Source organism: Sceloporus occidentalis, unplaced genomic scaffold (genome assembly GCF_023333645.1).
Source record: "Sceloporus occidentalis isolate IW3139 unplaced genomic scaffold, rSceOcc1.0.p SCAF_21, whole genome shotgun sequence".
Classification (NCBI taxonomy): Eukaryota; Metazoa; Chordata; class Lepidosauria; order Squamata; family Phrynosomatidae; genus Sceloporus; species Sceloporus occidentalis.
The window spans coordinates 13,372,102-13,385,129 of record NW_028317001.1 but is presented as its reverse complement, the minus strand read 5'-3'; the positions used below and the strand labels follow the sequence as shown (position 1 = coordinate 13,385,129).

The window sequence follows — 13,028 nt, the reverse complement described above, 5'->3', positions numbered from 1 at the left end:
TGGGAGTCCACGCCATCACCCTTAAGGTTGGCTTATGAATATATACAGTCAGCCCTCCTTATACACGGATTTATTATACACGGATTCAAGCATACACTGTTTGAAAAGGTTCCAAAAAAGTATAAATTTCAAATATCAAACCTTGATTTTCCACTTTTTATAAGGGACACCATTTTGTTCTGCCATTATATTTAATCGGACTTGAGCATACATGGATTTTGTTATACACGGTGGATCTTGGAACCAAACCCCAGCGTATAACAAGGGTCCACTGTATATATATGTATACACACACACACACACACACACACAGAGTTAATATATATACATATATGATATATATATATACACACACATTTATGTATATATAAAATATAATTATATATACATACACATATGTATGTAAGTACGTGTGTGTGAAGATGCACACGTTCAGACAGATATCTATGGTTATGTATGCAAAGACATGTTCTATGCAAGATTTATGTTTAGAGACTTGCAACGGTTATGAGTTGCCTTCAGGCACTGGAGCTCATTTCTGCAGCCACTAGGTGTTCAGATTAAGGTATAAGTCTGAGTGCACTTAGATAGAAATGCCTCCACGTATATACATATATGCACACATCCATCTATTGTTGTCCATTGTTCTGGTTCGTTGTTCCAGGTGATGCTGGAGAAGAGGCCCTGCCTCCAGCGGAACCAGAGGCTGCAGGCGATGAGGAGAGGGACTCCTTGCCCAATGCATCGCTCACCTGGAGGGCCAGCACCAGGAAGGTGAGTCCCCCCACCTTCACAAAGGCCCCATTCCCACTCTCTCATTTGCCCTGGATAGAACTGGGCAGATCCGGGTGCCCCCATATCGAATCTCCCCGGAAACAAGTTCCTACTACCCTTTACCTCAATCGGGGTAATCTACCCCCTGAACTTGATCAGATCATGACTGAGGCTGAGTTCATATTTGCCAGCAGCAGGGAAGAGCTTCCAAAAAGAAAGGGTCAATAGTCCGCTTTCAGAAAAACCGCGCTAAGGGGGATTTGCCCTGGATCTCTTGTGCAACACCCTGATCGAGTTGTGTTAAAAATGGAACGAGTGTGAACTTCCAACTTTTAAACGGGTTTGGGAACCGGGGTAAAATGTAGTCTGAATGGCCCCTACATTTAAGGGTGAAGGGAGCAGAAACAACACTTAGACTTTGCTTCCTTCGACCATTGCAGCGTTGGAGCGTGTCGCCATCCTCAAACCATCAATGGCTCACCTGCAGCAAGGCCAGGAGCAGCACAGAAGGTGACTATAACAACTCCCACTTGGCCCTGTTTATTTGTTCCTTTCCATGATTTTCCCGTTCCTCTATAGTTATAGATTTATCTATATCACGTGCCCATCTTACCATGCTGTGTTTAATAATTTCATCTTCTAGATCTCTTTCTTTTAATAGTTTATAACATTTGGATATGTGTTTACCTTTTTGGTCCATCATAATTTTATCTATTTCATTGTTATCCATCGTTAACTCAGGAGCTTTATTATCTGCCTTAAAACAATTGTTTAATTAGTTGTATAAAAACCAATCCTTCATGTTTCCTCTTTCGTTAACTTCTTCCGTAGATTTCATATTGTATTTTCCTTCTGGTGTTTTGTTCATTAAATCTCCATATCTTAGCCATGAAGTATCTTTGTCCTTTGTTCTATTGTAATAGGCTTCTTGCAGTGACACCCAAAATTGATGTCTCATTTTATACCATACTTTAAGCAATGATCTTCTTATAACATGATGGTTAAAAGCATTATTATATTTTGGTTTTGTATACCACATATATGCATGTATACCAAGATTCAGGTTAGCTTTTTCTATATTCAATAAATTCTTGTTTTCTAATTTGAACCATTCTTCTAACCATTTGAGACAAGTTGCATAATAATACACCTTAAAGTTTGGTAAGTTACATCCCACCTTGAAGCAAAGATAATTTACTAAGGCAACCATAACAGTTTCGACTCCGTATCCCATCCTGAGGCCAGTTTGAAATGGGTCCAGATAATCTGTTTCATCCAAGACCGCTTGGAGATGAAGAGCAACTGCCCTCAAAATTATGTTGGTTAGAAATGGAAGACGGGAGACCGGTCTGTAATTGTTCATCTCCATGGGATCTAAGAAGGGCTTTTCCATAAAGGGCCGTAGCACCGCTTCTTTTAAGCATGATGGAAAATAGCCCTAACTAAGAGATGCATCTATGATATATCTCAGGTGATATAAAAAGGGCAAGGGTCGGGAGGGCGAGTTCTCCTCTTCACACTTCCAAGGAGCTTGTCCACATCTTCAGTACGTACTCAGATTCAAATTGATCCAGTATGATCTTACTCATGGACACCTCACTTATAGCCTCTGCAATAATGCTGACGTCCAATTTGGCTCTTATCTGAGAGATATTATCTGTGAAATAGTCATTTAAAGTATCATAGTGAGCTGTGGAAGGCTCTAATAATGGGTTCCGGGGGGAAGGTGCCTGATACAGGTCCCAGATCCAACCCCCCCCCCCCGACTTCAGCAGTCCCTTTATGCTTCTTTCATTCCTTTATTCCTTCCTTCTCCTCTTTTAACATACATCACTTCAAGGGGGTCCAAGGCCCTTTCAGCGTGATCCCAGAACCATGAGATTCCCCCAAATGAATGAGGGCTCTCCCCACTTCCCGCCCTCAGAGCAGCTTCAGGGGCTGAGAGTCTCCATGCGCAGATGCCCCAAAGACCCCTTCTCAGCATGCGCAGGGATCGTAAGGCCTTTGCTGCTGCTGCTGCTTATTCCGCTGGCGGCCTTTGGAAGAAGGGAAGGACTATGGCCTTTTTTCCTTCCTTCCAGAATGGAGCCCAAGCTGCAGAGCTGGACTCAGGAGGGAAAGGCTGGGAAGGCTCTGCTTTGTACATATAGCTCTGTCTCTCTGAGTATATATGTGTGTTTGCCTCTGTTTTTATGACTGGGAAAGGAGCTGAGGGCTGAAGAGAGAAGAAAGGGTACATTTTGTGCAAATGCAGAATTTCTGTACACCAATGAGTCCAGTGTGTTGAAACAACAAAAACTTTATTGCAAACACATAATCAGAAATTCAGCGCTTAAGTCAGAGCTGCCCTCCCCAAACCAAACATTAAAACCCCAAAACCTAAAACATCACCCTCTTCCAAACCTAGCCCCCCCACAATTCCCACAGTCTATGCCCCACAGATAACAAGGCCCCCTTTGCCCTTCCCAGAAAATAGCCCTTTCTGTTAATGCCTGTCCCAAACTTTCTTCAGCCAACATCCCACAAATTCCAAATGCTATCATTACCATAATTGTTCTAACCAGCTGGAGCCAATCCCACCCCTCTGTCTAGCTAACCTATTCCACCACCCATAATCCCCACTCAAATTTATAAACTAAAGCAATAATCTATACTAATGGCAATTAAAACCTCAACTCAACAAAATATAACTGAAAAACATAAAGAGACATATGGACACACAAACCTAACACACGAAATCACAAGGGCCTTTTCTTATCACCACAGGATTTAAAATATATTCTTTAGTATTGCTTATTGACAAATATAATGTTAGTTCATTTCTGGGATTTGTGTGGCTTCTCTCCTGTGTGGACTCTCTGATGTCTCACTAGGCTTGATTTCAATGAAAAACATCTCCCACAATGCTGGCATTTGTATGGATTCTCTCCTGTGTGGACTCTCTGATGTGCCAATAGATATGACTTGGAAGAAAAACATTTCCCACAATGCTGGCATTTGTTTGGGTTCTCTCCTGTGTGGACTCTCTGATGTGCCAATAGATATGACTTGGAAGAAAAACATTTCCCACAATGCTGGCATTTGTTTGGGTTCTCTCCTGTGTGGACTCTCTGATGTGCCAATAGGTTTGACTTTGAAGAAAAACCTTTCCCACAACGCTGGCATTTGTATGGATTCTCTCCTGTGTGGACTCTCTGATGTGCCAATAGATATGACTTTGAAGAAAAACATTTCCCACAATGCTGGCATTTGTATGGCTTCTCTCCTGTGTGGACTCTCTGATGTTTCACTAGGTCTGACTTTGAATAAAAACATTTCCCACAATGCTGGCATTTGTATGGCTTCTCTCCTGTGTGGACTCTCTGATGTTTCACTAGGTCTGACTTTGAATAAAAACATTTCCCACAATGCTGGCATTTGTATGGCTTCTCTCCTGTGTGGACTCTCTGATGTTTCACTAGGTATGACTTTGAAGAAAAACATTTCCCACAACGCTGGCATTTGTAAGGCTTTTCTCCTGTGTGGACTCTCTGATGTGCCAATAGGTATGACTTTGAAGAAAAACATTTCCCACAACGCTGGCATTTGTATGGCTTCTCTCCTGTGTGGACTCTCTGATGTCGCACTAGGTCTGACTTCAAAGAAAAACCTTTCCCACAATGCTGGCATTTGTATGGCTTCTCTCCTGTGTGGACTCTCCGATGCATGACTAGGACTGACATGTAAGCAAAATATTTCCCACAGTGCTGGCATTTATGTGGCTTCTTTCTTGTGTGGACTTTCTCATGACTGACAAATTCTTCTGTAAAGGAGGACAATGACAGGCAAAACTGAATATCAGTGTTAAGAGAGGAAAGGGTTACCCCAAGATTCAGCCCCACGTTCACCCCTCTCTATTTGAGATTAAATTAATAGAATTGGTGTGAGTGACCTGAGCATGACCCTGTTCTAGATGCCCCCAAATCCATATAATGACTGTATTCTTACTCATAGGAGCTACCAAAGAAGTGATTGAAGGGGAACTACCATGAAGAAATCAGGGAAGGAGATAGTCAGGCAGTTAAAAAATATTCCATTAAATGTATATAAAACTATTTCAATTGAAAAGTGGCATCATTTCCTGTGAGACTGCCATAGAGTGCTGAGTCAGAATCCAAGGCATGATGGAAGCTAACTGCAGAGGATGCTTCATGCTGTTTGGCACCAGGATATGACTCACAGCCAATACAGTATATAGCTCACATGCGGATTGGTGTGGGTTGGAGTTGGGTGTGTAAGAGATTGTGAAATGGATAGAAGTCAGAGAGGAGAGTTGGTAAATATTTGTTTTATATTGCAACTCAAGATAAAGAACCTCTAAGGACTTGGAGGAAATCAACTGTGTCTGTGAGTTATTTTTAAGTGTGGAAAGTGGTTTGTGCATTGCCAATGCCTATATCTGGAGATTTGCTTCTGTGCTCTGCTATGTTATTGTTGAGCTCTGGGAGTGTCGCCTTCAGACTGTGCTATACATTGGCTTGTGAATGGGATCAGAATTCAGAGCCAAGAAGGACCTAAGAGCCAGTGTGACAATCCTGTTTGGCTGAAGTATTTCACCAAGCACCCATTGCACTTATTTCAGTTTCAGACAATTCTTTCCCCACCCAGGAAACATCCTAAAGCAATTTAAACCTTTTTGAATGCTCGGTTTCTGCCCCCAAGCAACGACTTCAGTATAAATATCAGCCCCAACTGGCTGTTCTTTAGTTTCAGTCCAGTTGCAGACAGACAGTCCATTGGTGTACATCTCACTACACTCGCCAGCCCCACTTGCCACAGGACTTACTTACTTCTCTCCCCTTTCTGGACCTTCAGCAATTGGAATCAAGATCCATCTAGGTAATGTATTACCATTTGCAAAGCCTCAAAGTATTCGCCACTCCCACCTTTGTTTCTCAGTTCTTGTGTGTATGCGTGAACACCTATATGTGTATATGTCTATGTATACGTGTATTTTGCTTTTCCCCTAAATAAAACACAAAAAACTATTTGAAATGCCTCTGGAGTTCTGTGTGCTTCTGGGCCTGGTATAGTTGGGATGAATCCTGAGGTCACTGTTGCTTCAATCTCTCCTTTGAGCTAAGGATGAAATTCCCCTAAAAGCATAACACTTGTTGGTCTCCTCCCCAGACTCCAGCATTTCGAGTGACAAAGGGCCTCTGGAATCAACCACGGAGCTAAGCAAACTTAGGTTGGAAAAGAAACATTAGAGAAAAAGGAGTTTTTGTGTTACTCTTTCCTCTCTTCATAGACATTGCTTATAATTGCTAAATGGAACCCTTAATATGTAAGAAACCAAGGGCCTGATTTCAAATTCAGTTCTTAAGTTCAGTGCTCTACATGGGGCTACCTTTGTCCCAAGTTCGGAAGCTTCAATTAGTTCAAAATGCTGCACCAAATTGGTCATCGGAACATCTAGGTCAGACCACTTAACACCAGTTCTAAAATCTCTTTATTGGCTGCCAATTAGCTTCCAGGTGCAATACACAGTGATGGTTATTACTTTTAAAGCCCTACATGGCTTGAGCCCGAGCTTCTTGAGGGAAGGCCTCTCCCTACACAATATGCCCCACACTCTCAGAACATCTGCGAAGAATCTATTAGATTACCCAAAGGTCAGGCTAAGAACAACTTCCCACAGAGCGTACACAGCCATGGCCCCCAAGTTATGGAACAACTTGCCAGAGGAGATCTGTCTTATCACCACCTTGGATGCTTTCAAGAAAGCACTTAAGACGGATCCTTTCTGGCAGGCTTACCCACCCGACCTCTTCTAAAGAACTTAAGGGAAAAACCACTTCTGATCGCAATTGTGCATTTTATACGATGTTTTTATTTGTCCCTAACTGAGTTTTAAGCAACTTGTTTTTTTACTGTGTGCAGATTGGATGCTATTGTTGTTTTGTGGCTATTTTACAGGTAAATACAAATAAAACCTATTATTATTATCTGTCCGGTTTGTGGCTGCCTCCCAATCCCTAAGGCCTCTCTCCTGGCCCTTCCCAGAGGTCCCTTCCTGTCCACACAGAGCTAGGCGATCCTGGCTTTGCTCCTGCCTTCCCCTCCTGGCTCCCAGAGGCTTGATCCCCTTCCCTTTCTCCCTCCACTCTCCAACCTTCCCTCATGCCCATCTGCACTGCTTTACCATTTCACCTTCAGCATCTCTTTCCTGCCTTTCTGTTTTTCACATTCCTTCCATCTCTCTATCACAGACAGAGTGTGTGTGATGCATAAACGGGACACTTTGAGTCCCATTTGTTGAGAAAGGCAGGATAATCAATATACAAATAACTCATTGGGAAAGGCAAAGCAAGGGGTCTGGGACCTGGTTTCTGATATTAGTGAGGGTCAAGTGCCAGGGAGGAGCCTTAAAACAGCTTTAAGACATCTCCAATACTGGGATGGATTACTGTTGGGATTTGGGGGGGGGGGTATATTGGACCCCAGGGGTTCTCAGAGAGGAGGTGGGGGCTGTTTTGCCACTGTTGGGCCCTCTCTGATCCACTGCAGGGCCAAGGGAGCCTTTTTCACATGAAGCCTCTCCAGAGCCTCAAAAGGCTGGAAGAGGGGCCACAAAAGCCAGGAAACTTACTCAGGAATGTGCTGAGGACTATTTAGGGGCAAAAAGAATTAATCTCCATGGCTCCTTCCCACAAAATTCCAGAATTGGCAGTTTAGGATTGGATATTTAGAATCCTTACAAAGTGGAGAACAATATTGCCTCACTAAAACTAGACATTCCAAGATTCCACAGGAAGTTGTTATGACAATTATATTACGTGTGAAAGGGAACTAGGAATGGTAGTAGAGCACAACTTGAACATGTGTCAACAGTGTGATGCAGCAGCTAAAAAGGCCAATGTGATCCTAGGCTGTATCAATAGGAGTGTAGTGTCAAGATCAAGGGAAGTAATAGTGCCACTCTATTCTGTTTTGGTCAGGGCTCACTTGCAATAATCCTGTGTCCAGTTCTGGGGCCACAATTCAAACAGATGTTGAGAAGCTGGAGCATGTCCAGAGGAGGGAAACCAAAATGGAGAACGGTCTTGAAACCATACTCTCTGAGGAATGACTTAGGGAACTGGGTATGTTTAGCTTGGAGAAGAGAAGGTTAAGAGGTAATATTATAGCCCTGTTCAAATATTTGAAGAGATGTCATATTCAGGATGGAGCAGGCTTGCTTTCTGCTACTCCAGAGAAAAGGACATGGAACAATGGATGCAAGCCACAGGGACAAGAGATTCCTCTTAAACTTTAGGAGGAACTTCCTGAGAGTAAGAACTCTTCAACAGTGGAATATACTCCCTCAGAGTTTGGTGGAGTCTTTCTTTGGAGGTCTTTAAACAGAGGCTGGATAGCCATCTCTTGGGGTGGTTTGAATGTCTATTCCTGCATGGCAGAAGATTGAACCAGATGGTCCTTGTGGTCTATTTCAACTCTTTGATTATATCATTCTAAAGTAGAATCATAGCGCTCTGACGGTAAATTATGAAACGGCCCTCAGTCTTCATAGAAAGAACAATGGATTCAGGTTCCTTACCCACAGAAGCCACATTCCCATAATTCTCCATCATCACATAACTGTACAGAAGTCTCTGTTTCTTCGTCAACAGTTTCCATTCCTCCTCGGTGAAATATACAGCCACATCTGCAAAGGTCACCTGCAACAGAAAATAGCCCTCATCCAGAGAGTGACTAAACAAAAGCGGAGGAAAGCACATGGTGCATTGCAAATATTGTTTCAACAATTCAGAATTCAGTCCAGGAAATAAACTTTAAATTCTGCAAACAAGCAAAAAGTGTCTCAATCCTTTCAAAATAATATACAATTTGATAAACAGTATAATTTAGGCCATCTCTGATATATTATTGATTGATTAGGATACTGACTATCACAACATTGTATAGTACATTTAGTCACCAATGAATTATAGTGCATTTAGCCATATCTCACCTAATTTCAGAGGCATATTTCCTTTTTAAAAAACAGTTCTGGGGAGTACTCTGGGCTTGGGGCCACTAGGCTCACCCTCAATTTAGGTCCAGAGATATTCCTCCATATCCCCCAGCATTTTACAGATGGGGAAAGCAAGACACATGTGGCTAAGCAACACCAGAAGGGGGTCAAGATGGCCAAAGTTGTTAATGATAAAGATCACACAAGCGAGGAAGGGTACCGCAGTTTGCTTTTGCCTCCAACTCCTGACAAGGACAAGACCCTGACTCCATCCCTCCTCCCATCTTCCCTCTTTTAAGTTGATGGGATGCAGACTCTTTTGAACTTGGAACACATTTTGCAGCAACTGAACTGACCTGAGGAGAAGAGGGAAAGTGGGAGGAGAAGAGAGAAATAGGACATTTTCTAAGCCCCTGAAAAAATGAGGTGACAGGATTACCCAGGACTCTTTCTGCCAAACTGGGACAGTGTGTTCTCCGCTTGCTTTCATTAGCCAGCCCAGACATAGATAAAACTACTAGTAAGGATGGCAACTTACCAAAGAGCTGTTGTACCTCAGGACCCTCTTTCTTTTGGAGCGCAACTCCCTCCGCTTGGCCTCTGTTTCGGCCATCAGGTGGGCAGGGGGTCCTGGTTGTCCTGCACTCGAGTCTCTTCCAGAAAGACAGGTTCCAAAGCCGTGTACAAGGAGTCCGAGATGAAGGTCCTGAGAAAAGAGACCAGGGTTAGGATTGGCTTGGCAAGAAACCCTGCAGCATTCAAAGACACACAGAACAGCATCCTGCTGGTGACATACGCAGGTGACATATGCCTCCTTTGGGCCGATGCAGAGGTGGGCATCCCCTTCCTCCCTCTGCACCAAACAAAGCCCCTGGACCTAGCATAGATTCACTGCAGCTCCCCTACACAACAGATACTCCATGCCTTCTTAGAGTGGGGGTGGGGGGGAAATTAGGGGATGGGGAATTGGAGAGGGGCCTGGTTATGTCCCTGTAGCTAGATGTGAAATGAGTGTATCATAAACAAACAAACAAACAATCTGCCAAAATATCCAGAGGTTTCCAGTACTTTTCCCCAGCATCAGCCCCTTTCCCAGGAGGGCTGCATCCGCACTATAGAAATAAGGCACTTTGACACAGCTTTAACCGCTCAGTGCTATGGAATCCTGGGATTTTACCTTTGGACACTTAGCTTCTCTACCAGAGAGTTCTGGTGCCACAACAAACTACAAATCCCAGGATTCCACAGGATAGAGCCAGGAGAGTTAAAGCGGTTTCGAACCGGATTATTTCTTCAGTGCAAATAATTTCTGTAGTGCAGATACAGCCTAGCTCTGTTGTAAAAGTCAAATTATTATCTGGTTAAAATGGTTTTCCTTTTAAAAAATAAGTTTTTTTAGTCTCTAATCCTTATTCTTTTTGTTCTTGTTTGTTTAATTCTTGGTAATATGAGTTATTCTGGTCTGTCTCCTTCCTTCTTCCCTGAAAATCTATTAATAAGGAACTGGGGAGACTTTTAAAAACTCTCAAAGGAGCAACTTTTGGCCTTTTTTGGGGGGAGAAGACTCCTCTTAGGAGCCAAAGCCCAATGTTTGTGAAGAAGAATAAGAATAAGGCTTGTGTTAAAACTATCCTCCCCATTTCTGATCCCTTTTAAAACCCATGTTCCCCAGAAGGAGCAGAGCTGTGTAATAAGAAAACCCTCTCTGAAAAGAGACACAAAAGACACACAAAGGGACACACTTCCTTCCTTTTGGCCCAAGGAGCCTGGCCTCCTTCTCTCTCTGGAGCCTCAGGAGAGAAAGAGAGGCCTCTGTTCAACTGAGGCCTCAGAGAAGGTTCTGGAACAATATTCCCTCAGACACAAGCAGAAGAAAATGGCCACTGAAACACAAAATGGCCGCCTGAACAAATGTCTACTAGAACACAAGGAACAGGGACTGGGATTCCAGCCAATCAGGGCCAGGGATGGAGGGAGGGACTGGGATTCCAGCCAATCAGGGCCAGGGATGGTGGGAGGGACTGGGGTACAGCCAATCAAGGCCAGGGATGGTGGGAGGGACTGGGATTCCAGCCAATCAAGGACAGGGATGGTGGGAGGGACTGGGATTCCAGCCAATCAAGGACAGGGATGGTGGGAGGGACTGGGATTCCAGCCAATCAAGGCCAGGGATGGTGGGAGGGACTGGGATTGCAGCCAATCAGGGCCAGGGATGGTGGGAGGGACTGGGGTTACAGCCAATCAGGGGCAGAGATGTGGGAGAGACTGGGGTTCCAGCCAATCAGAGCCAGGGATGGTAGGCGGGACTGGGATTCCAGCCAATCAGGGCCAGAGATGTGGGAGGGACTGGGGTTACAGCCAATCAGGGCCAGGGATGTGAGAGGGACATAGCAACATCATCTGAAATCTTGGGATTTGTAGTCCATTGAGCTACTGGATCTCTCTAGTTAAGAGTTATAAATACTGCTTCCTTGACTGCCAATCCAAGGATTTCCTAGGAAGGAGCCATGTCAGTTAATGTTTTTGGCCCCAAAAGTTCCCCAGTATATCCTTCAGCAAGTTTACAGGGATTTTTTGGTCCCTGTTTTTCTATGCTCTGGAGAAGCTTCCAATGTCCTCTTGGGGAAAAGGCCTCCTTTGGCCCTACTACAAGCGCTCAGAGTGGTCCCAACAGTGAGAAAACTGCCTCTACTTCCCCTAAGGAAAGTGGGGGAGTATTCAATAGTACAATGGAACGTACCTCTGAGATCCCTGGGGCCCAATGTGGCTGCCCACCCCTGTCTTGGAGATGTCTTCAGGCTGTTTTAAGGCTCCTCCCTTGAGCCTTACCCTGACCAAAACAGGAGTCCAAGCCCCCTTCTCCAGCCTTTCCACTGGTGAGCGATTTGTTGCAAGCTCCTCTTAAGAGTAAATCGGCAAGAAAAAGTGGCGGCGAAGCCTTTGCTGCGGCGCCTCAGCTCGCAGCGGCTGACGCGGACGTGGTTGCCCAGGTACTTCCTCGGTCTGCAGCTTTCCTTCTTATTTTCTCCCTTGCTGCTAATTAGTTTCAGCCGAGTAAGGAATCCAGATGGGCCCCTCTGCCTTCTCCATCACCGGAGAATACTCTCAGCTGTCGGTATCTCAGCCCGACAGCTCCTTCCGCGAATAGCCAGACACACTTTGGAGACCTCCTAAAGTGTGTCCGTTTGCTCTGCCATGCCACCGGAAGCTCCTATATACCACCTTTTCAAAAAGATGAAAGCAGTTTACAAATGTACAATTACAAAATTTGTGTGTTTGTGTGTGTCAGTCATAGCAGGAGCATGAGGTATGTACCTCCTTCCTTTGCTTGCTAAAGCCACACAGAAATTGAGGCATGTACATTTGTGTGCAGTGTTTCTGAAAGGATCTATTGTCAAAATCACAATTTCTTCACTTTTCCTTGTATATTTTTTAAAAAGATGTACATTGCTGATATGTTGCACTTATACAACAAAAATCTATAAATGTATAGGTTTCTGAGTGAAGATTGCATCCTGGATTATGCTCATTTTTGGGAAGACCTATGTAAATTCATTTTATAAAGCCAGTGAAACAAATACCTCACAAAGCTGTAGTAAACAACACATACACATAGTCCCCATAAAAGGGACTCACTGGCGCACTGTGTGTCTGGGGTCTGGAATCTCACTTCCACCTTCTGGGAAGACAATGCTGCCACAGTCTGAATTTGGGGCTTTATGCCTGCAAAGCATGGGCTCAGTCTCTGAGCTGCAGCCCTTCCACACAATCTGGGACTGAAACATTTAAACAAAGGTCCTCTTTCAGCTCCAGGAATAAAGACCTACCTTCAGTACAAAGACCCTGATTCCTGCAGCCCCAGAAAGGCCTCTTCTGCAGTCCTTTATGGCCGGAGCTTCCCTGGGTCAGAGGCCGTCTCCTCAGCCGTAGAGAAGGGTTGCTCTGAGTGCGAAGGAGGAGGAGGTCCACAGGGCTGAGGGAGGGAAGGCAATGGGGAAAGGTCAGTGCCAATGGCCATGGAGGGCAGAAGGTGACAATGCCTAGGAAACTCCTCTGAGTCCCAGCCATTCTAGGAATGAGTGGCAGGAGTGAGTCCAGGGGGCTGAGGGGGTCTCCTTTCCCAAAGGGGGAGGCAAGGACCGGTGGACCCTCCCCAGCTAGGGCCCAAAGGGAGGGTCTCTTTCCCCACCTCTCTCTCCCAGCCCCCAAAGCCCAGCCTCCCCACTGGCCCTGGGTCGCTGCCTCCCTTGCTCAGACT

General features: G+C 44.6%; 1 protein-coding gene across 1 annotated transcript in view; it reads right to left on the bottom strand.

The window, feature by feature from the left end:
- The window catches only part of LOC149301636 (uncharacterized), a 47,743-nt gene that overhangs the window by 32,931 nt on the left and 1,784 nt on the right, over window positions 1-13,028 (bottom strand). The window contains exons 2-3 of the mRNA XM_089484335.1: window positions 8,354-8,474; window positions 3,611-4,576 (exon numbers count right to left, since the gene is read on the bottom strand). Of these exons, the coding sequence (XP_089340461.1) occupies window positions 3,611-4,576; window positions 8,354-8,474 (1,087 nt within the window). The remainder of the gene's footprint in view (window positions 1-3,610; window positions 4,577-8,353; window positions 8,475-13,028) is intronic.